Below are 23,486 nucleotides of genomic sequence, written 5' to 3'. Positions count from 1 at the left end.
ACCTGAGCGTGCGCTGCTTGTGGAGTCTCCTCCTTCGGATGAGTTAAGAGGAAAAAGCGGAGCGTGAGGCATTGTGTGAGCAGGCAGGGCCATCGAAGTCAAAACTGGTGGGTTTTTTGCTTTCCGAAGCGGAGGACTTGATTTGAAACTTGTCTGGGGATGAACTGCAGCAGCAGTCAGATAAGGAGTGGCAGAACAAAGTGCACAGTGGGATCTGAGCTGCTCAAAATACCACCGGTTTCGCTGTACTGTTCTGTCTGTGAACTTTACCTGTAGCTCTGGACACGTACCCTCCTAGCCCACATGGCAGAGAGTCCTTACGAGGTGGCAAAAAATGACAAGCGTGTGAGTGTAGTCAGCCCCGTTCCACAGGGAGAGGGCTCTGCTCACAGCTTCCGAGTAAGCTTCTACTGGATAAAATGGGAAAACTGCAGTTAATTTGCAGCCTCTGTAGTGCATTTGGATAACATTCCCCTGTGATAAATATTCTTTACTAGAAATTATAAGGACGTGAAGTCAGTGTTTGTCTGGAGTTTTCCTGCGTGCAAGAGACATGCAGGCCTGGGTGACGCTGCAGATTGAGGGGTTTCTGGGATGAGCACATGGAGGAGCAGAAGCCTTTGGGGCTCTCTGTGGTGACTTCGTGCTGAGGCTGTTTCCCTTCTGGTGATTACGTGGTCTTTTTTGCAGTGTCAGAATGTCAGTGGCACAGACTAAGCTGCCTTTCCCACCCATCTGGAATAATTACGCTTTTGCATCAAGTGGCTGAAAACCTCTTGTTTTGGGCACAGAAGCAGTGTGACCATACACACTCTTTTGAATCTGCCACGTTGCAGTGCTATGGGCACTGCCATGGTGGTGTTGGGTTCTTGGTGGTCTGATCATTGGGAAAGGTGCCACTGCTGCTGGCACATCACTTGGCCCTTGGCTCTTCCTGCATTACTTGACTCGTCCATGCATATTGTCATAGAAATAATAAACAGATAAAAGGAAATGGCCAACAATACTTGTTTTCTTCCTGAGTATTCTTATCTGCAGGAATGATTGGGGAAGTTGCTTGTGGCCTTCAAGGTGACACTTCATTGCTTCAAACACCTTAAATGAGAGTAATTGCCCTCTGCTGTTATGATGGGGGCATGGATTTCCCTGCAGTAAGAAGGCTGATATATTGTAACAGATTAACCCAGAAATTCTCTCAAATGGAAACTTTCACACGGTGTAACCCTGCCACAAAACCGACTGAGCCACCATGCACATCCTGCTGCAGGTGGGCCATGGACAATCCAACCTGTGTCATGAGGAGAAATGGGGTTTTCATTGTTTTGTCTGGTGTATGTACATGCACATGCTGGTGGTTGGCACCAGCTTAGCAGAGCAGGCCAAACCTTTTTCCAAGAGTGATGCCATTCCTATCTGAATGTAAACTAATTAGAAGAAATTAGGTAGTCCAGTTTGCTTATTAAACATGTCGGCAGTGGATAAGAAGGAAACACTTTCTTCTATAGTACATACAGAGCAGTGTCACAATATTAATTGAGCACTATAAACAGAGTTTCTTCATGTGAACCCTCACTGGTGGCCACCTCCCAGTGAAATGGTGACTGTCATATCTGGGCAGCTCTGATTAGAGCAGCGGCAAATAAGCTGGGGTTTGTGTCATCTAAGGGGGCTCTGGTGCAAGTTTGTAGTCTTTGTTACAGGTTTCTCTCAGTTTTAAATGGGGAGAAGAGCTGACATTTTTCATGGCGGCACTCTGAAACTTCTGGAAACCAAACAGTCCTCTCTAACAACCCGAGACAAGTTACAGCAAGTGCAAGAAACCTGTAAGCCTTCTAAAATTAAGCTAGTGCACAAACCTGAAATGTAGGCTGCTGTTTTAGCAGCAAAATTGGTCCATTTTAAGTATGTGTTTTGCATTGCTAGTGGTTAGATGTCTCCAGGTGGCCTGTATACTAGCACTTTGTCCTAACCTTGTTTGAAGTGATTCTTGGGTCCAAGAACCATACTAATGCCTCTGAGAGGGACATTCCACACTTATTTCTGGCATCTGGGGCACTGGGATTTTAGTAGGGCCTCCTACAGTGAGGAGAGAGCTTCTTGGGGAAGAGAAGACCCCTTTCCTGAGGAGATGCTGTCAATGATAGAATTGCAGTGCTTCAGCATTGCAGCGTTAGTATTTTTGTCTTAATAGCTCTGAGATAATAAAGAGTAGGAGACATCTAATACGGCACTCCAGGACAGCTGGAGACTGATGCACTTGCTGAGTGTAAATGACGCTAGTCCCTCAGGACAGCATTCAGCTGATGTTAAGGCACCTAAATGTAGGTGTCTGTGTGTGCTGGGTGCTTAAGCCCTCATTAGAGTCATGGCAATGTAATCAGTGGAGCCAAAGAGAGTAATTATCTGACCAGCCCCTGCACGTTTACTCCAAGGTGAGTTGCTTTGTCAGGGCTTGGTTGACTGGATTGCATGTTGCCTAAAAGGGAAGCATAGACACCTTTACTTTAATGCCTTTATCCAAGAGCAGTTGAGCTCAAAGCTCTTATTTGTGAAACTTTTATGGTAACTTTCTCCATAAGCTAAGAGACTGGACAGGTGCTGTTTGTGCCAACAGAACTAGCAAAGCACTGGGAAACATCAGCCTTCAGCTAGACCAGCAGCTCTCTACCGTTCTAGTGCAACTGGATCAGTGCCTCCAAATAATACTGTAGTCTTGCTTTGCTAAAGGCTCTGGAAGAAATTAGGGAGTATATTTGGGTACCGTCTCAGCATTCTGAAGTAAGCAGAATACAGATGAGCAGAAACCTAAGTAGATGTATTTGAGGAGATAGTTGTGAGCTATTAAGGAAGAATCAGAGCATTTCAGTATTTAAAGACACTGTTTATTCATGGATTAGAAGTGAGGAATCTTTGGTGCTCCCTAGACTTTGATACAGGCCGTGAACTTGCAAAGGGGAAGTTGTTTTGAGCAACAGTGCAAGGACTTCTGGTGTTTCTTGTAGGTTCACTTCTGAGCTGAGAAGATACTCTAAAATGCAGAAAGCATGTGGTGTCTCCTTGGGAGTGCTGAGTGTCGGTTTGTTTAACAGGTCTCTTAAGTTAGAGCTGACAAGCATACTTCATTTGAACTGCTGCTCTGCTGGCTACTGGTGTACCACAGAAATGAGCCTTATCTGGCCTGGCTAGACACCTGGGAGAGTGCAATTTCTCCTGCAGAGGTGCTAGTAGAAAAGCTACTGCACTGTGAAGTCTCACCTCAAGGTGAGATAACATTTGGACCTCCTACAAGCAACTCTTGTGGAGCAACATCTGCTAATGTGGTGGTTTCCCAACCTCTCCGTTTCTCAAGCAGTGCTTGGCTGCAGTTGACGTTCTGGGTCTTGTGGAACCGGCAGAGGTCCAACAGAGTCTGTTAGCTTGGGCTCCTTGCCACGCTTGACTGTAATGTTTGTATCTCACTGCTGAGACCAGTCTCACCAGTGAGGCTTGCTTTGCTGGATAGGAACCAGTGTGTTAGTGGGATTTGGACGGAGCTGGCAATAGAACTTCCCATTGAGTCACTGGAGCTGCAGTTACAAATGAGTCATGGAGGTGTTGCAAGTCATGGCTTTCCTTGCTAGGCTTTGTGTGTTTGAACTTCCTTTGAGTATTGATCAGTTGAAGAGCTCTTGCTGCTTCACTTCTGTGTCTTGCTGATGTGCTCTCTGGCAGAATTATCTTCTCCATAGCCATTGTTTTTGCAACGTGGTTCTCTTTAACGTTCACTAATTTTGTCTCTTATTGTCAGGCGTTTCTAATAACTGAAAGGTCTTTAGGATTGCTATTGCAGAATGACTCGGGACTAAATCGAAGGTACAGATATAACCAATAGGGAACTGCCTGCCAACCAGCTTAAAATACTCTTGCTTTGCATAGAGGCTCTGTGTTCTTGTCATACTCCACTGTGTAACTTCTCTGCACTGCCTGTGCAATAATGTCAATGTCTTCATTGCCGGTCATGGAAACTAAGGCTGACATTCTTGCTTTTTTGGCTGAGCAGTCCCAGGCACACACTTCTGTCAGCCAGCCTTCTGCAAAGCCACTTCATGCAACAACTTCTCAGTGTGCTGGCTCCATCACCTGAGCACACACAAGCCATAGCTGGAGAATGGGGGTTGCTCTTTGTCTGCCTCTGCCACGTGATGAGGAACTTGTTGTCTCTTAAACGTAAGGAAACTTGAACTCCATTCCACTTGGACGGGAGTGTGCTGAATGCTTTCTGGGCAGTACTGCAGACCATGACTGTTCTGTGCTGTACACAGGAAAGCTCTTGCTAATTAGTTTCTAATGCTGGTGGCTGTACACATCCTGGTCAGAGCCAGTCAGCAGCTCTGGTCTAGCCCCTTGCATCTAGGGATTACTGGAGGAGCAGACTGTAGATTGAAGCCAGAGGTGGGCAGGGGTGAGTGGAGCCAGTCTGCCTTCTGGAGAGCAAACGGTGATTAATGTAACGAGTTCCAGATGAGAGCTCTTGTGAAGCTCTATGTCATAGCAGCAGTACTGCTGTGGCTGTGCTGGTAGGGAGTCTTTGTATGTTCCCTTAGGATCAGAGCTGGCAGCTACAGTGCTATAGGAAGAGACTACCTGGCTCTTTCCTGTCCCAGAATAGGATCCTGTGCTGCCTGATTGTATGCTTTGATATCAGTAGAGTAGAGAAATAACAGTATAGGTATGTATATACTTATACAGGGAGATGTCTATCCTTGTCACATGCTGTTTGTTACCAGCTCACGGCAGGTTTTGGAGGCTGTGTGCCCTGATCCCAGAATCGTGATCAGGGAGATTGATGCCTGTGCTCTGCACAACCACAGGAGCTCAGAGCAGCCTGCTGATCTACCGAAACACTGGTCTCTGGTGAAAGCATCCCTGCATAAGAGAACCTGTTATCCCATTGACCAGCTAATAGGGATCTTCTTTAAGGACAGAACATGGGCTTTCTTCAATCAAGAAGTTGAGGGGTAAGAGGAGTAAAAACCCAAACTAGAGAAACCACAAAGCTTGCTTGAATTTATGTCTAACACGAATGCTAATACATGCGATATTTTTCACTTGCCTACTGTGCTCTGTGCATATGAAACTGTAGTAGACACTCTTGCACTGGCAGATTTGATGGACAAATGAGATTTGTCCATCTTACTGGCTCTAACAGGGTGTAAGTGGCACCTAGGTGCAGTGGAAAAGTGGTAGTGAGGCTTGCATCGAAACTTACCTAACAGCCTGCAGCTAGACAGCTTTGACTTCTAAATCTCTTTCTGTCCTAACGGAGGAATCATCTAGATCGTGACTACTTTCCCATCAGTGAACAAAGGACCTAACAAAAGAGGCTGACTCTGGCATGTCTGGGCGGTGGTGAAGGAGTGCTCTGCTATCATGTGCTCACATCGACTGACTCATGGCCTCGCAGAGGAAAGCTTCTGGCTTAATCCTCCAGCAGCATCGGCTCCACTCTGAAGCATGTTTAACTTGAAAAAAGTTCCTCAGTCTGCATCTGTTGTTGCACTGAGCTGTGAAACACTGGTGAGCTTCTTTCTGCACAAGTTCGAAGATGCGATTTTGAATAATTAGAAGTTATTACTCTAATAGCTGAAAAGCAGTACGCCCTCCCCTAAACAGCATGCAGCCAAAAGGGGTTAAAAAGATCCACCAAACCTTCTTACACTGATTCTAGTAAGTAAATGTGGTGGATTGACCCTGGCAGGACACCTGGTGCCCACCAAACTTGCCCTGTCAGTGCCCTCCTCAGCCAGACAGGGGAGAGAAAATATAACTCATGGGTTGAGATAAGGGCAGGGAGAGATCCCTTACCAGTGACTGTTCTAAGCCAAAACAGACTCAACTTGGGGAAATTAATTGAATTTATTACCAGTCAAATCAGAGTAGAATAATGAGAAGTAAAACCAAATCTTAAAAACATCTTCCTCTCACGCCTTCCTCCTTCTTGGGCTTTACTTTGTTCCCAGTTCTCTAACTTTTCTCCCAAAGTGGCATAAGGGGTTGGGGAATGGGAGTTGTGGTCAGTTCATCTCATGCTGTCTCGGATGCTCCTTCCTCCTCAGGGGGGACTCCTCACACTCTTGCCCTGCTCCAGGATGGGGTCCCTCCCATGGGAGACAGTCCTCCATGAACTTCTCCGGTGTGAGTCCTTCTCAAGGGCTGCAGATCTTCACAAACTACTCCAGCATGGGTCCCTCCTGTGGGGGGCATCCTTCAGAAACAGGCTGCTCCAGTGTGGGTCTCCTGCAGGATCACAAGCCCTGCTAGCAAACCTGCTCCAGCATGGAGTCCTCTCTTCATGGGGCCACAAGTGGCCTGCTGGAGCCTGCACCATCAAGGGCTTCCCACAGGTTCACTGCCTCCTTTGGGTAACCACCTGCTCCTCCACGGACTGCAGGTGGATCTCTGCTCCCTATGGATCTCCACTGACTGCAGGGACACAGCCTGCCCCACCATGGGCTGCAGAGGAATCTCAGCTCCAGCACCTGTAACGCGTCCTCCCCCTTCTTCTGCATTGACCTGTGTGTCTGTAGGGTTGTTGCTCTCACATATGCTCACTCCCTCTGTCCACAATTACACCTGTGCAATAACTTCTTTCCCCTTAAATCTCTTATCCCAGAGGCACTACTACTGTCACTGATGGGCTCAGCCTTGGCCAGCAGTGGGTCTGTCATGGAGCCAGCTGGCTCTGGCTCTATTTGACACAGGAGAAATTCTAGCAACTTCTTAGAGAAGCCACCCCTGTAGTCCCCCTGCTACTGCAATCTTGTCACAAAAACCTAGTATAGTAAAACATGTTAGACACTAGGTGTCCTGTGGCCAGTGTGTAGGAAATCTAATTTTCTAGCCTGTTCTGTAACATTTCCCCCCCACCCCCACCAGACTGCCTGCTGGGAACCTTCCTGTGCATTATTTGGGGGCATACCAGTTGGCAAGGCTCAAAATTGTGCCAGAGATCATTCTAATAATTTGATGGTATAGATTGTGTTCCAGTGCCTGGGGATGTTCTCTGATGTTATTTAATTTACTAGCATGGATATAGCCAGTGGGTCTCTGGCAGTAGGCCCAGAATGTTATGAAGTTGTGAAAACTGCAGTATCCAGCAAAAGAAAGTGAAAGTTCGTAGTACGAGATCACAACTCTTTCGTTGAAAACTGAACCTGTTTTGGATGCATCAGAAGAATGAGCAAGTACAGTTGTGTGAGAAGTCCTGTGTAATCAATCAGCTGAGGATTGAGAGATGAATACTACACAGGAGGGACAGCAAAGCATTCATTGTAGTGGTGATGGTGCTGGTACATGCCAGTGATTCAGCTTGTGCTTTTAGATTTGGCCTATAAGGTGATTCTTAACATTTTATGCTCTACTTTATTTAGAGGGATAATGTGCTGTCTAGAGTTAGTAGTCAGTTAGTAGACCCAGGAGTTTATTCATATATGAAATATCTTCAACTTAGTAATGTTTGAACTGTGTCTTAGAAGTCTGATATATTGCTACGTAGCATCTAGTTATCCTGATGGTACTCCTTGACAGAAACTGGTCTGAACTAAGAGATACGTGCTAGCAGTGACTTGGTGGTAAAGCACTTCACCTTGCCTTGCAGTTTTAGTACTGCTTTATTGACTTGCCATCTCTGACAGACTGTCAGGCATCAAGACATTACTCATGTCTGTTGTCTCTTCACAGTATAGCTGTGTAAAACATAGGGATGTCCAGATCGCAGCTTTAATCTTGCAGTTGCCCATATGAGGCAGGAGAGCATCTAGACTGCATAAATATCATCTCCTCCTACACTCAAACCTCCTCAACTGACTTGGTGACTGCTATGAAACATGGGGAAGACAGGTGAACAAGCTGTATACCCCAAAGTGAAGGCATGAGGTAGTTGAGTCTAGTATCTGTTACAGTGAGACTTGGATAACTGCTGAGGCTTGCAGTTGCCCATATGAGGCAGGAGAGCATCTAGACTGCATAAATATCATCTCCTCCTACACTCAAACCTCCTCAACTGACTTGGTGACTGCTATGAAACATGGGGAAGACAGGTGAACAAGCTGTATACCCCAAAGTGAAGGCATGAGGTAGTTGAGTCTAGTATCTGTTACAGTGAGACTTGGATAACTGCTGAGGTACTGTTAGGGTGGTGATGGAATAGGTTAGGTTGCCAACGGAGGTGGTGGAGTCACCATACCTAGAAATGTTTAAGAGGTATCTGGATCTGGCACTGGAGGATATGGTTTAGGGGTTACAGCAGAGTGGCAGGTTAATGGTTGGACTTGATGTTCTTAGAGGTCTCCTCCAGCACTGATGATTCTATGATTCTATCTTGCCTTTGTAACAGTCCCTCATTCAAGGCTCTGCTGTACAGATGTGGTATGAAACAGTGTAACTGGGTGACTAGGGCAGAGTTGGTTTAATCCAGTCGGTGTTTGGTTAAGAAATGCCTAATGTTCATTAATGAAATGAGTGGAACAATAGGTGACTGGAGCACAATTGCAGCAGCAGGTTTTTTAAGATTGTTTCTGATGGGAGGATTTCATTTGATGCTTCAGCGTTGAAACGATACTTCAACACCCTCGTGACTCAACATGGAAGTACACCAGTCAGCTTCCATAATCTCACTGAGGTGTTGCATAAGTTAACTGTAAATGGGGCAACTGCTGTCAATAAGCACCTGCTGTCAGAACTTTATAGTATGTGCTTTTGTACACCTGAACACAGAGACCATGAGTGTCCTAGGAAGAGGCACTGCAAGCTTGATCTGCACTATTTTACACGGGTAGATGACTTGCTGTGTGTTCCAGTGGATTGTGAGCAGGTATATTTCTCGAAGGGTGTTCATGAAGTCTGAACTGTGTTCTACCTGAGAGTAATTCAGTGAAATGTGGTCCAGCTTGTGCTCAAAGATTATCTGAGCTACTGCTGCTTATTCCAAGGAGACTAGTGGCACCCAAAACACTTGCATGCTGCTTTTCTTCAGGAGCTGCCAGGAGTATGTGGAAGGAGGGTGTGAGGCTAAAAAGTGCCTCTTTGAGAAGACACTTGGGATAGGAGAACACGGTATTCCTGTTCTGAGATGTGGCTCCTGCATGTGGTGGAGATGTTTCAGTCCTTTTCTGAACGGCTTAGTCATGCTGGTGTAACTGCACCTGTTACCAGGAATGACTTCTGCATTATAAACAATCTAAGCTTAGTCAACACTATAAGATCCTGTGGATAAGACAGACATTATAGCATGCCTTATAATGTAGGGAGAGACTTGATTTCATCACATCCACGCCGATTTACTTGAAACTGGAAATGGTGAGCCATAGAAGCAAATACAAAAAGTTCCCTAGAATCATTGAATATCCTGAGTCTGAAGGGACCCACAAGGATCATAGAGTCGAATGTATGTTAGTGTAAGACCTGCCAAGGTGCAGGAACTGCCTTGCATTGGATCAAAACCAAAATTTAAAGCTGTTTGCATGGGCTGCTTGAGTCAAGCAAGTACCTGTTGATTGAGACTTGCAAGTTCCTTCTTAACAGACTGGTGGCTGACTGGTGTGAGTCCTGCTGTGCAAGAATGGAGCTTCTTAGAACTTATTAGAGCTTATCCACAAAGAGCATGACCAAATCAAAAGGGAGCTACTGAATGCCAGCTCTTGGCTCATTTTGCTGCCCAAGTCTCGCTTGCTTCTGTAGCTCCCTTGCAAATAGTCAAGGTCTTAAGTTCCAGTTTAACCCTGTGTAACTAATTGGAGCACCTTGTCAGGTTTTTTTGTTGTTGTAAGGGTAGCTATTTATAGGTTTAAGTAATCTCTCATTTAAGTTTACCAGTGGCTTTAGCTGAGACCTGTAGTACTCCAGGGTTGAGAGTTCATCTTTCTGCTGGGATTCAAACAGCATCCTAGCTGCTAGGAGCAAGAAGTACTGCCCTAAGCACAGAACTTTAGTTTGATGGTACACCAGAGATTTTTATTTGAAACTTGGATTTCACTAACTTATTGTAGCACTGCAAGCAGTTTGCTCCAATTAGAAACGTGCATGTATCACTAATATAGTGAAAATGCTTCTGTGATCCTTCAAGATCTCAGAGCTTTGTCTCCTAGCTCCTTGGCATATTTTGCATTAGGCAATGGCAGGTGTTCAAGAAGAAGAGGGAAACCCCCAGGATTGAGATAAGAACCTGGGTCTTCTCCTAGCCATGTGTCTGGATACTGAAGGCTGTTGTGCTTATTCTTGTCTGATAATTATTCCTGAGTGCATGTTGGCTTCCATTCCAAAAGTGAAGCAGAACAGCTTCTTTCCCCTCAGAATACTGTGTAGCATAGTGGTGAGGTGGCTTTTGACTTCCGCGTCCGCATCTGCTCTGATCAGAGCACTCGTGCAGCTGTAGCATTGCTTGTGGTAGTTTGCTGATCACACAAAAGCTGGCCTGGAGCTCATTTGAAATGGGTAGTAGTTCCACCAGCCAAGTTGCATGGCATTTGTCTCCAGGAAACAGGCTTCCCTCGGACCAGAGGCACACGTGTTTTCCTGATGCTGCCAAGTGTGCTGCCAGCCTAATCTGAAGACTTGAGATGCCATAGTCCACGTCATGCTTTCCTATAGACACATCTGATTTCTGAGCTGAATGGCTGAAGATGACAAGAGCAAGTTGAGCTCCTGTGAGACTCAAGTCCTTGAATTACCTCTGTTGTGTTCTCACACTGGTGTGCTGCAGGCTTGCACTTGGGTCAGCAGCAATGGCCTTGCAGGAGGAGTGTGCACCTCTTAGCATCCTTGCATGTGCTCCTGGATCTACTGGGAGAAGACAGTTTCAAATGGAACAAATGGAGACGCTACGTCCTTGCAGTTCTTCCGTCAAACTTAGTCTTGAACTACATTCCTCAGTCTCAGGGCTGTAGTGCTAACTTGTCTGCTGCACTGGGAGCTGGGTTTCTTAGCTGTCTGGAGAGAGGGAACTGGCTTTTACAGCCCACATATGCTGTCAAGGAGCAGTCAAGCAGTTTGAAGCCCACTATTGCACTTGCCGGGAACTCTCGCTGGTTCTGTAGCAAGTTCATCTCCAATGACAGCCCTCAGTGCTGATCCCATAAGACAGGGTGAGTGGGTGGCAAGAGATGGGGCTAAGAAAGGAATTTGCATCTGAAACTTTGTTAGTGGGAAGAGAGGTCAGCTGATTGGGAATAACTGGCTAAGGATGTGGAAGACATAAGGTCAGTGTGTTTATATGCATTGGAGGCAATGCAGCAAAGTCCAGTCTCCAATTTAAAGGGGGTATAGCTGCTGATGTATGAGATGAGTTGCTCAGCCTCACGTGCCTAAACTCCACAGCAGGGGCTGTGTATATGGAGGAGGAAGAGGGCAGGGACCTTAGATACTGTCAAGATGGTCATGTTTATCTGTGTTATAGTTACCAGTATGCATGGGTAGTGGGGTTTGGACTGGTGGAGTCCTTTAGCTGGATGGGTTTCCACTTCATAAAGATTTTCTGACCTCCATCATACTCTCCTCTTTTAGCTTTTACTTTGTCAGGATTTCTGGGATGGGTGGCCCATCACTAGCTTTAACTGAAACCAAGCAATTGTTGGTCTGTTTTTTCGAAACAAGCAGATGAACTGGCTGTTGCTGTAAGAATGAATCTTCTCTGCTGGTTTTGCTACACTAGGAAGTTAAGAAGTGCTGGTGACTAAGTTAGAGGGTTTTAAGGCAAGTTAGATTTGTCTGGTCTTGACTGAGGCAGCTCACTCACTGCTCATCTCTCAAGCCAGCTGAAGTAGATTGAAATTAATTCTCCAGGATGAACTGAAGCTGTGTGGCCTCACTGAGCTGCACCTACTTTGCACAACCCTTTGAGTTTATACATTGGCTGTGGCTTTCTTGTGCTAGCCGAAGAAACGAATGCCCGAACTATCAAGCATGTTAAAGAGCTGCAGGGAAGGATCTTTAAAGAAAAGTGGTTTGTAACATAAAACTGAACTGGCTGCTTCTTATGAGATTAGCTGCAGGGAAATAAACTTTCTCATTAGACTGCATCTTCAAAGCACAGGCTGCCTTGAACATGGGAGACTAAAGAGACCCCCCTTTTGTCAGTATTGTGACAGCCTGCCACCGATACAGGGTTAAGTCGTGTGCTTGTTGTGTGCCGTGTCTGTGGATGTGTTGACCTGTTGGTAAGATCAGTCTGGCCTGGACTGCATTGCTTGGCTGGAAGCAGCAGGTTGGCTAGAGTGAAAGCAGCGTGTAGTAACTTACTTGTTTGATCTATCATCCAGGTGAAAAAGCAGGAGCACAGGCTCTAACTCGCTCTCTGTATTGCTGAAGGACTGACCAGGCTTCTAGTTACACTGCCTGAGAGAGAGCCAGGAGGAAACTGGGCTCTTCTGCATCAGAATTGACACAGTGCTCTGTGCACTCCTCGCAGTGTGTGCGACTGCTGTGTCGCTGCTATTGTGTGCTACATGGCTATGAGCTTCCCTGGCTGTGGAGTCCATAGCCTTGTTGACTTCCTCTTTACTCAGCCCTCTCTGCTGAAGGGTGTGCAATATACTCCTTGTCCAGGACTAACTGGCAATTGCACTGGCCCAGGACAAAAGTAGAGCTGCTCCCTTTCTGAACAGGACATCTGTCAAGCCTTTGCTACCTGTGTTTAGGAGGTCAGGGAGGACTTAAAAGCACTGTTGTCAGACTAGAGAACAAACCATATCAATCAGGAGCGCACACTGAGGAAGAGAACTATCCCTACAGCCTCTCTCCTTGCTCCTTTTTGTATGAACCTGTGTGGCCCTTTGAGTCAGCCGCTGATTTGCGTGTTGCCTACAGTCTGGTGATGTGCATTTTCATAATGCATGGTGGTGGCAGCATATTTCACTGCCCTTCTGCCTCAGGGTAGGGGAATGTGTGTCAGCATCCCAGAACTCAGGCTGTGAGTCTGCATGAATGCTTAAGCAGCCCTGGCTGCTGTGCTCTGCCCTGTGCCAACACAAACACTTCTGCATTCATGCACTGAGTAGGATTGGGAAACTGGTCCTGCTGGAAAATTCTTTGCATGATATTTTCCTTTTCTTTTCTTTTTTTTTTTCTTTCTTTTTATTTGTTTAACCAGACCAGTGTCCTGAGCTGGTTCACCATGAGAGTGCACAAACAGCTATGCAGGGGATGGTCCAGGAAGCATGAAGTGACATGCTCTTATGGGAGGTGGGAGTTTGAAGGGCCTTGCTGCAGAATGTGAAACCCAACCTGATGGCAACAGGCTGGTTCATATTTGCTCTTGGCATGTTGATTGCTGTGTTTCAACCCTATTTAATTAAAAAAGTTGCCCTGTCACAGTAAGGAGAAAATCTAGTGCTGATTGGGCAATAGTGTTGTACCTCTCAGATGAGCCTCTAGAAGCATTTGGACTGTGGTGGCTGTGTGTGTGTGTGTATTAGCTGGATGCTCTTCCTTGGCCAGCCTAATTGACAATGGTCAGTCTGCAGTCTATTTGATTCTGCCTATAGTGCAATAGATCCTAAGAGCTCTCATTCTATTTTTGAGTAGGTGTTGGAATGGGTTTTGCTGCCTGGAGAGCTGAGTGCCAAGAGGAAACTACTCTGTGGTGATCAGGGAGTTCATGTTTCAAACAAAAGCAACTGCTGTTGCAACTAGGACTTCTCCCTCAAAGACAGTTCCCTTCTCAAGTCACCAACCAAAAAATATAAGAGGGGGGCAGTAAGAACACAGTTAACCAAGATTTTCCAGATTTCTTTGTACTAATAATGATCTGATAGATAAGCAGTCAGACTAACTGGCCTACTTGCCTCTCACTGCTAAAATGGTTGTTTGCCTTGCCGAGAAAAAAAGCATCCTTTACTTTCTGCTTGCTTCTCTTTGGAAGGAGCACCCTGTAAGCCACTAACCAGCCTTATTCCAGGTGACAAACTGATGGATGAAAGGGTGGGGATGCTGAAGCTTGTTGGTACTCATCAAAATCTCATTAAGGGCACAGGGGAACAACACCATCTGAAACGGGGAGGATGGATAGTTCATAGAAGGGTTTGGGTTGGAAGGGACTGGAAAGATCATCTAGTTCCAACCCCCTACTGTGGACAGGGGTGGGTGTAATGCTTTGAACAGCCTTGATTGGAACACTAACCAGGGATAAAAGTACTGCTTCAATCTAGGCTCTCCAGCCCATGGGCTGTTCATGGGGTGGTTCATAGCTGTCTTTCTGATCTTTGGCTCTTCTAGGAAGAGAACTACTTAATTAACTTGCAGGGTCACCAAACAGCACTGGGGCTTATTTTGAGCAGTGGAGGAGCAGGAGAAACAACTGGAATAGCATTTAGCTGAGATGGTGCCACACTGCTGCTGGCTTCTGATGCAGCAGACTTGCATGCAAACTTCACTCCTGACTCGCCATATAAAAGCATCAGTTCTTTATCAGCTACTCTAGAGTTTATGGCTCACTGTTAAAAGTGAAGGTGTGCATGGTCAACTTAATGCTAGCAGTCTGTATGCCAGCAGAAGAAGGGGGATAGGTGAGGATGCTGGTGGCTTTTGTTTCGTTTTGGTTGGGGTTTTTTGGTTGGGTGGTTTGGTTTTTGTTGGGTATTTTTGTGGTGGTTTTTTTTTTGGGGAGGGGGGAGTTGGTTTTTTGTTGTTACTTTTTTTCCCCCCTCCTGCCTTAACCGTTTAAGCTGTCTTCAAACCATGGACGTCTGGGATTGGAGTTGATCATGCGTGGGCTATTAACTACAGAATATCAAGGTTTAACAAAGCTAAAGTTTCTTTCAGCAGGTGGTTTTGTCTTCCTCCTACACTAGTATCAATATTATTTTTGAGGTTAGAAGCTCTTCAGGCTGCTCTGCCTCAGCATTTCTGTTAGTGAGGCTAGCTCTGCTCTTCAATATATAGGAAAAGGTGAAAGACAAATCTTTCTGTCTAAGTTTATTTTAGAACTGTTCAAATCCTTGTGAAAGTATTCTTTTAGATGCTCTAGTGCCATATTTGGTAGCCAGACTACAGAACAAATGCGTGTCTTGCTCTTATATGTCTCTTAAGCAAGAGTAAATCATTGGTTTTTCTTCCCATAAAGTTGGAGAAATCTCGTAGGGTGCTTAGGAGGTGTTTGAGTTGGGAGAGTTCATTACAGCTCATTCCTTTCAGCTGAGTAAGAAGGATTTATTAGGAGAAACAAATGTGCAAATTTAACAGCTTTATTCAGATAATGGAGGATTTCAAGTGTTTTTGACACTGCTGATCACTAACTAGGATTAATAAGAGTGGGATACAAATCATCCTTAGTCTAGGTTAGGGCTTGTAGCAGCTTGTGGCAAAGCCAGTGTTTTTGCTTACCTCAAAGAGCAATTTAAAAAAAAAGCTGCTTCCTTTTGCATACACCAAATTAAATAACTGTGCTTCCCAGTTTGGGCAGGGTGAGATCAACTAATAAACTACAAATCTCCCCTTCATCATGAGAGAGTACTTCAGATCTGTGCTGTAGCAGAAGGGAGCTCTGTGGCAGCTGATGGGATGAGCGCAGAAAGATTCATGTATTAAGACTGTGATCAAGATGAAGACTGAAGAATAGTTAAAAATGATGCTTAAAAACCCCAAAACTCTGGCGTATGCCAGACTTCTGGAGCCAATAATGTTGCTAATGAGTTGTGAAAGCCTGGCCCATTGTTGATTAAATTGAAGATGCCACTAAGCAGCTTTCTGGTTGTCCCAGCAGAACTGAATAACTATTGTTCTGTAACAATACATTGCTCAGCAAGAGCAGAAGCAAATAGTCACCCCAGGGTTTCCCCTAAAGAGACTGCTTTGATCCTTGGGGAAGGGGATCTTCCATTAGTTAATGAGAACTGGTTAATGCATATCAAAAATACTGTTAAAAAATTTACCCCTCAAATGCAACTGAATTCAGTGACACCAGATCAAAAGTTCTGGGCAAGTATTTCTAACCAGATGTCTGAATTGCTGAAAAAAATCCCCAACAAAAACATACAAGCTTGTTAAATGGTAAAAAACCAACATGTTGTAGGTGGACAATAAGAATTGAAACTTTTCTGACTAGAATACATGAGATCCATCAGAGATCCTTAAAAAAATCCACTGCCTGAACTTAAATGTGTTCATCCAGTCTCTCTGGCATCAATTACAATGTCAGTGTCTTGATGGACTGAAAAACAAACTGGATGATGATGGAAGTAATTTCTAATTACATCTCCATGTAAGCTGGTTATATTAGACAATCTGATAATAAAATTATGAGCTCAAGTAATGCAAAGCTGTTGGTAGAGTGAGCTTGTTTTAAGACAGAATTTGTCAGCTCTTTTAGTATAATAGCACAGCCTGGTGATTCAGCCTATGTTCTGTGCCCCTAATCCTCTTGGTTAATCAAAACCTTTCCCATTGGTGTAACTCAGCTGCAATAAAAGGTCATGGAAAAGCCTTGACCATGAGGTGCTTGTTGTTTGAACAGCATGGTCTGTCTTCCTGATGCAAACACAAATTAGTTCAATCCCTTCCGAAACTGTCCTGAGCCAGTGTTTTATGTCAGCCTTGCTGTGTCTGAAACCCTTCAGCAGCAGATCGTTATAGAAGCATGACCTTTCTGCAGCACTTATGTTTTGTGGTGCTATAAGGAAAGGTTGCTGCCTTTCATGCCCATTGAAGTTGTAATCTATGGAGCAAGAAATGTACCCTTGTTATATAACCATACAGTTACATAAATTGGGAAAATGTTCCTTAATGCTTGTGTCATGAAATTGGATGATATCATGAAGTTACATCAATTTGTGGGTGTTCTTACTGGTATCGACAGGTGCATAATCCTATACTGTCCCTTGAATGTTTGGGGCAAAGAAGTCCCTCTCAGATCCCAAGCCTTAAACTGCCTGGTCAAAGAGAGAAGCCACAGTGACCAGAGGAGCAGCCTGGGACAAGAGTCTTTGGGACAACTAAGCATGGCACACGTAGTGAAGCTTCACTAAGTTCTCCTATAAAACTGTGGAAAGCAGACTTGATTAATCCTGATTCATGTTTTCTATTATTCTCTTAAGTGCAGTAGTCAACCTCAGGGGACAGGAACTGGTCTGAGTATGCCTTGATGTTTGCAGTGTGGGTGCTGAGCAGCCACTGGACAACTCTGCACTGGAACAGCATTGGTTTAGACTGGGCTGCACTGGACTCTTTTCCTCTGAGGAAGACCTATCTATCCCTGCTCAGATATAGAAATCAAACTAGGATTCAAACAAGTACATGACAAAAGCTCTGGAGAAGCAGAACATGCAGCAGCCTGGGAAGAGGCTCAGGTGTGAGGGGAAGGGTAAGATGGGTGGACATGCTCGATAACAAAAAAGGAAGCATGGCATGACTGAACAAGCCTCATCTGTAACCCCACAAGGGGAACGGGTCCTGGATCAATAGTCAAGATGAAAAGTTGCTATTTTATTTCTTCACAGTCTGTGATTTTTTCAGGAGGGCTGTTAAGGTCTGCAGACCATCAGTCTGACCAAGTGTCCTTGGAAATCCTGTATGAGCTCCCCCTGAAGATTCAGATTTGGAGGGAAGTTAGTCTCAAACCTAGATATAGGTGTATGGTGATATATCTTAAACTGTGTTAGCCGTTCCTTTCTTCAATAAAAAGCTGGAGAGATTGCTTTCTAACTGCTTCATGGTAGAGTCCTCCCACTGGGAGGAGAATGCACACACCACCATCCCCCTCCTGTTTACAAAGTGTTCCCTCTTTTGCACGCAACCCGGCTGAGTGGGAGAACAAAGGGTTGTGCTTGCTATTGTGCATGCAAGAAGTGAGGGAGAAAAATGGTCCCCAACCCCTCATCAGCCAAAATGGTGCAATTCCTGAGGCCTGACTGAGCTCCTGAACGTACTGGGAAGGGCGTGTGAGAGAGCAGAGTTTGGGAAGCCTGGCAGTTCGTTCTCTATTCTTTATGCACCAACAGTTTGTACTCTTTAATATTTGAAGTGTAGTGAGATCAGCTTGTGTGAGTCACCACCCTTCAACACAAGAAGGAAAACACACGGGAAGTACTTATCTGGCCTATTTTCTGCGGAAGAGTGCAAAATCACAGTGCAAACATGCAGGGACAAATCTAAGAATCCAAATTACCTCATGACATGCAGTTAAGCAAGAGATCGAAGGGCAATTTACTCTAGAAATACGCTTGCAGAAGCTTGAGGAATAGTGTTTTGAGGTTTAATTTTCAGTCGAGAAGTCAAATGCTAAAAAGTTTAATGTCTATATGTGGTGTTATTTGTTTCTACTTTCTTGTTATTTAAAAAACCAAACATCTAACTACAATGATTGCCTGGAAGGAGTAAGATCTTGGTCCTGATTAGGTTGGTGACAGCTTGCATACTTATCTCAAGAGAGGTCAAATCTAATGGGCTAGTTAACCACCTTGGAAGCTAGTTGTTCTATGGAAATGTGGGGAGTGGATAATGTATTAAGAATGGAAGAGAAAACTGGATAAACTTGATATCTTAAAAAGAATGGAAAGGAGATAGGGCCAGTAAACACATCCATGTCGGTAATGCAGTGGCAACCACAGAGCTGGATTGCTCTGCCGGCACATACTAGTGCTGACTAACTTCTTGCTAGGATGAAGATGAGTGTTATAGTAATTTTTAAGTGACATTGTGTTAATGCAAGCTAGAAAAGTACTGTGGGCCTGATTGCAAAGCTGACAAGAAAGTATGGGGTTTTTTTGTGTAATAAAATGCGTTTTCCCACTCCTTGGGACACAAAGGATCCCACAGCTTGGATGATGCAATGCAGCATCTAAACTTGCAGATGGGGCAGTGCTGGAAAGAGAAGATAAGCACATCTTGACGATGGGATAACAGTCAAAATTTTGGCAAACAGGGGATGTAGTTGGGTGAGAAAAGATGAAATTCAGAAGTGGCTTATAGGGCCTTGGTTTGAAACCTGAGAAGGGCGAATGACTGGTTAGGTTATGGTAGCCCTGCTGAAATAAACCTGGGGCTAGTCGTGAGACATATTGTGCTGACAGGAATACAGCACAGGCCAACAAGAATCATGAAGTAATCATCCTGCTCTATTTAGTGTTGTCTTCTTTAGATATCCTGAACAACTTTGAACATTGTGTGCTGTGACGAACAAGTGCTGCAGAAATAGGGTTTGGCCTCTTTTTTCCGCAACTGAACTTCTATGCTGGTTAGTGTACTCCTTGGAGCATAAATGGAGAAAGCTCAGGGCTGTATTCTCCCACAGGGAAGACTGACTTATAGCTCTGGACTTAGTTTGAGTGCTCACACTTATAAAAAGGTACTCTCATTCTACTTCCAGTTAGATGCTGTAGTTTTGAATATGTGAGCAGTGTTGGAGGGGCTCAAAAAGGCAGAGAAGACAAACTACTTTGTCTCCCTTTCTGCTCCTTAGAAGTAAGGCAGTAATTTGCAGATGAAGTGATTGGTAGATAGACAGATGTGAACACTGAGCACCTGAAACTGTCTGGTTATGTTGTGTAAGGACTGGGCATCGCCTGCTACCAGCATGCAGGTCTGAATGGATTCCTGCTTGCTTCTGTCCCAAAGCAAGTGCAGCCTGGAAGCAGTGCAAAGAAGGGAGACAGCAAGACTGACCTTTCCAACACCGAACAGACTAGACAGAGATACTCTTCTGGGGAGGGGATTGAAATAAAAAAAGATGAAAAAATGCAATCTGAACAAAAAAACTTTGTGTAACCTCCAGGAGCCCTTAGAGGACTCAGCATGAGCAACATAATAACTTTAATCTCATTGCTGACACACCTTTTTCCCCTTCTCTTTGAAGCAAACTACAAATCTGAACCTTCCCCCTGAAGATCTCGATTCATCTGGTGATGAAGATGATGCATTCTCAGGTTCAGGTGCAGGTAAGTTATTAGCACTTGTACTGTTAGTGCTTGATCCTTCCAGAATGTGTCAATCGATCTTGGTGAGCATCCAAGTGAAGGGGGTGGAGAGAGGAATCACACACACACACCCCTGCCCCAGAATATGGGAGTTGGGAACAGACAAAGAGCCTAATCTATTAATCTTGTATTGCTTGAGATACTAACAATTAGCAGAAAAAGAGTTGTAGGAGACTTGAAAGGGAGCAGAAGCAAGTAGACTCTATGTGACTGCTAATGTGAGATGTTGTGTGAAGAATGTTATGAAACTGGACTGATTCTTTACTTGTGAGGAAGAGGGACCATAAGAGGGGCCTTTCTGAGCTGGTAGGAGATACCCTGAAATCAGTCCTAAATGTGCTAGTGACTAAAGGTGTGACTGCTCTGTATTAAATGAAAGTGTTTATGGGAAAAGAGTCAGATAACCACCATGAGGAACGAGTGTACTGAAAGCAGACATCCCCCTTGTCGGCCTGACCACAAACAGACTGGCACTTGTGCCTTGGGGAGAAGCAGATGACTAATGAAGTATTGCTAAGTAGCACATTGGTCTGTCCCTTCCTTAGTCTACTGAAAAGGATAAGGAATTCCAAACTGAATTGCTGTTATTATGAAAATTGGCTATGCAGATTAGGCATCCTCCTTAGCCTGGTGTCCTGAAAATACTATTAATAGGTCTCTAAACTGGCCAAGGATAATATTCTTTTGTTTTGCAGGTCCCATGACTGACCAGTCTCACACCTGGAGAATCCCAGAAGAACCAACTAATTCCTCAGTACTGGCAGCACCAGTGGATTTCAACAAACAGCCATTTCCTGGGATTGAGAGCCGAACTGAAAAAGAAGTAGTATCTCCTTCTGCAACTAGTAATCTAGTGACAGAGGAACCAGTTGTAGCTGTGAAGGATGAAGTACCCATTTCAGGCTCATCTGATGGGAAACCAACAAGTTCTTTGGTCACAACAACAGTGAGAAGCCCCACTACTCATTTTCCTTCAGTGGTTCATGTAACTCCTTCAGAAGCCTCAGGTGTGGTCCATGAGCTTGAACCTAAAATCCCTAGCTCTGATGTGCCAGACACGAAAGACATGCCTGAGCCCCACTCTACTGTCCATCATGAGGGAGATATCACTGACACCTCCACAACGACAGCTCCAAAGGACATCATTCCTACACATGAGGAAGTTTCTGAAGATGGCTCTGGAGACCCGGTGAGGACTAATAGTTTTGACACCTTTTCTATGGAGATGGCTTTAGTAGTATGTAGCATGTTGGTTTGGCAGGAAGGGGTGGTAATTTGTCAAAAACAATAATTGATTTAATAGATTAAATTGGTGGAGGGTTTTAGATGGCTGAAAAACAAAGCTGTGGAAAGTCTCCAGTAACAGACATGATGAGAAACATGAATAACCTGCCTTGTATGTCCCAACAGGGAGACTTATTCTTGACGAAAGATGAAGATTTGGTCCCCACCCAGAACTCGGAAGTACCAGCTGACTCTGGGAGGAATGCCAAAGCAGCAGGAGCCTCGGGAATTATGGACAGAAAAGAAGTTCTTGGAGGTACCTGATATTCTGGATTTCTAGTTGGTAAAAGCTGATTCCCATAGGAGTCTTCAGGCAGCAGAAGCAGCAATTCTGCAAGTACATCTCTGAGCATGGAAACCAACCTTTTGCCTTAGACCTCTGAAATGAGGGCGGTGATTCATGATTCTGTGTTGTCAAAACAGGGGCAAATATTAGTCTGCTAATAGCAGCTACCAGTAGCTGCTTCATCTGCAACTTTGTGTTTAAACCTATTCCTTCATTTCTCGCAAAAATGACAGTAAAATTGCTCTATGGCTGCCTAGGTCAAATTACTAGAGTTGAACACTGTAGCTTTGTGTGCTTTGCAGCATGGCCAGGGGGAGATCTGTGTCTTTAGGATTGCCTTGTGTAGGTGAGCAGGGGCTTGGTAATGGCAGGATGTCTGGTTTGGGAGGAGGCAGGAGGACACATTAATTTCTGGAGGTCATTAAGTCAGGGGCTGCATAGTAAGGCATCAACAATCTGGAACTTGAAATCATAGTGGCATTATCTGGTGTAGCATCTAGAGTAATTTGTGTCTTTTTCTCCCTATCTAGGTGTTATTGCTGGAGGACTAGTAGGCTTGGTGTTTGCAGTGTTTCTAGTTGCGTTTATGCTGTACAGAATGAAGAAAAAAGATGAAGGCAGCTATTCACTGGATGAACCAAAACAGTCTAACGGAGGGTACCAAAAACCACACAAACAAGAAGAATTCTATGCATAAACACTGAACTTCAGGACACTTCTTATTCCATCTTTCTTGGACTCTTCTCTCCCTGCACGTGGACCTTCTAGTGTGCTTTGCATTAAATTTAAGCCATATGATCATTGGGTTATTTGCCCTTACCACTTTGCCATTGGAAATTTTGTAACTACAAAGTAGATCTGGATTCATTGGACATTCCCTGCTTTCTTGCACAACTTTTTTTATTTTTAATTTTTAAACAGAAGTGGGACTGCCAGTTCCTAAACTCACTTTGGTTTATCTAAAGACTGCTGGGACAGGCAGTGGGAAGAAGATAAGGGAGCACTGTATGTATAAAACTCTTGATATTTAGGGAAAGGGCTAGCAAGAATAAACAATTTTCAGTGCTTGAATTCTGTACAGCAGGGATCCTTCCTATTTAACTCATAGATGTGTTTTGAGTGTCACAAGTGGCTGTGCTGGGCAGACACTTGGTACACTGCAATCCTCTAGCTCTTTCTGATTGCTGTATTTGGAGCACTTAATGCCTACGAAACATCAAGCTGAACATGACTTCTAGTGAAAGGAGGTGTGAGGGGCAGGGTAAACAAATGACTGTCACGTGGTTTAAAATAACTTGTATTTTGGAAGCATTATCCCATACTCAGAACCAGTTCCTAAGCAGTTGGTACATACACTAATAAAAAATAAATGCCAAAGCCCCCAAAATTAAGTGGAGAGTTAATTTTTCCAATAGTGTTGGACTGTCCCACTACCCTCTTGTTTTTTCAGGTCTTAGGTAAGAAGTAGATTTTGCTAAGCAGTCTCATCTCAGACATTCCCTTTCTTAGGTGCCAAATCGAGGCTGGGCTGTCATGCTGTAAATAATCTTACCCCACACTACTGTGTCGTCGCCAGGTGATCGATGGCGTGTTGTAGCACCTACCTCTCTGTGCACTGTTTACAGTGGTTGTCTCAGAACGTGGTCTGCCGTCTGTGCCACGGAATGCTGTGGCTCACAGGGGTGGGAGGCAGAAAGCAGCACATCATGACTTTGTGGCTGAGGAGTAGAGAAGCATCTGAAATGAGCCTGGTGAAGGCTAAGTGTAGATGGCCTTAAATAGATACAACAGTTGGTGTGCTTGACTCTCACTACTCCGGAATGGCTCCTCAGAAGCTGTTCCTGCACTTTGGAGAGAAGCAACTCCAGGGATGTCAGACTAGTAAGGGCCAAAAAGCACCTCCTGAGAAAAGTCTGGATGCCTGAAGCTGTGTGTGGTCAGTGTGCTGTCACATGGAGGCACTGAGACCTTGCTGA

The 23,486-nt window shown here is 44.7% G+C and overlaps 1 protein-coding gene across 1 annotated transcript; it reads left to right on the top strand.

Annotated features, from left to right (window-relative positions):
* Window positions 1-303: 303 nt before the first annotated feature.
* Window positions 304-22,749, top strand: SDC1 (syndecan 1). The gene is made up of 5 exons (XM_009083047.1): window positions 304-345; window positions 19,820-19,901; window positions 20,636-21,129; window positions 21,351-21,480; window positions 22,041-22,749. Exons 1-5 carry the CDS (start codon window positions 304-306, stop codon window positions 22,205-22,207), a joined length of 915 nt encoding a protein of 304 aa, XP_009081295.1. The 3' UTR covers window positions 22,208-22,749.
* Window positions 22,750-23,486: the final 737 nt, after the last annotated feature.

Source organism: Acanthisitta chloris, unplaced genomic scaffold, assembly GCF_000695815.1.
Source record: "Acanthisitta chloris isolate BGI_N310 unplaced genomic scaffold, ASM69581v1 scaffold11999, whole genome shotgun sequence".
Lineage (NCBI taxonomy): Eukaryota > Metazoa > Chordata > Aves > Passeriformes > Acanthisittidae > Acanthisitta > Acanthisitta chloris.
Note: the sequence above shows the minus strand (reverse complement) of the source record. Positions and strands in the feature narration are given on the sequence as shown.

Bases quoted from the DNA above. Each gene is read 5' to 3' on its own strand.
- SDC1 (XM_009083047.1), top strand. From the start codon at position 304: ATGGCAGAGAGTCCTTACGAGGTGGCAAAAAATGACAAGCGT. The intron at 346-19,819 runs GTGAGTGTAGTC...TTCTCTTTGAAG, and splicing joins TGGCAAAAAATGACAAGCGT to CAAACTACAAATCTGAACCT. The intron at 21,481-22,040 runs GTACCTGATATT...CTCCCTATCTAG, and splicing joins CAGAAAAGAAGTTCTTGGAG to GTGTTATTGCTGGAGGACTA.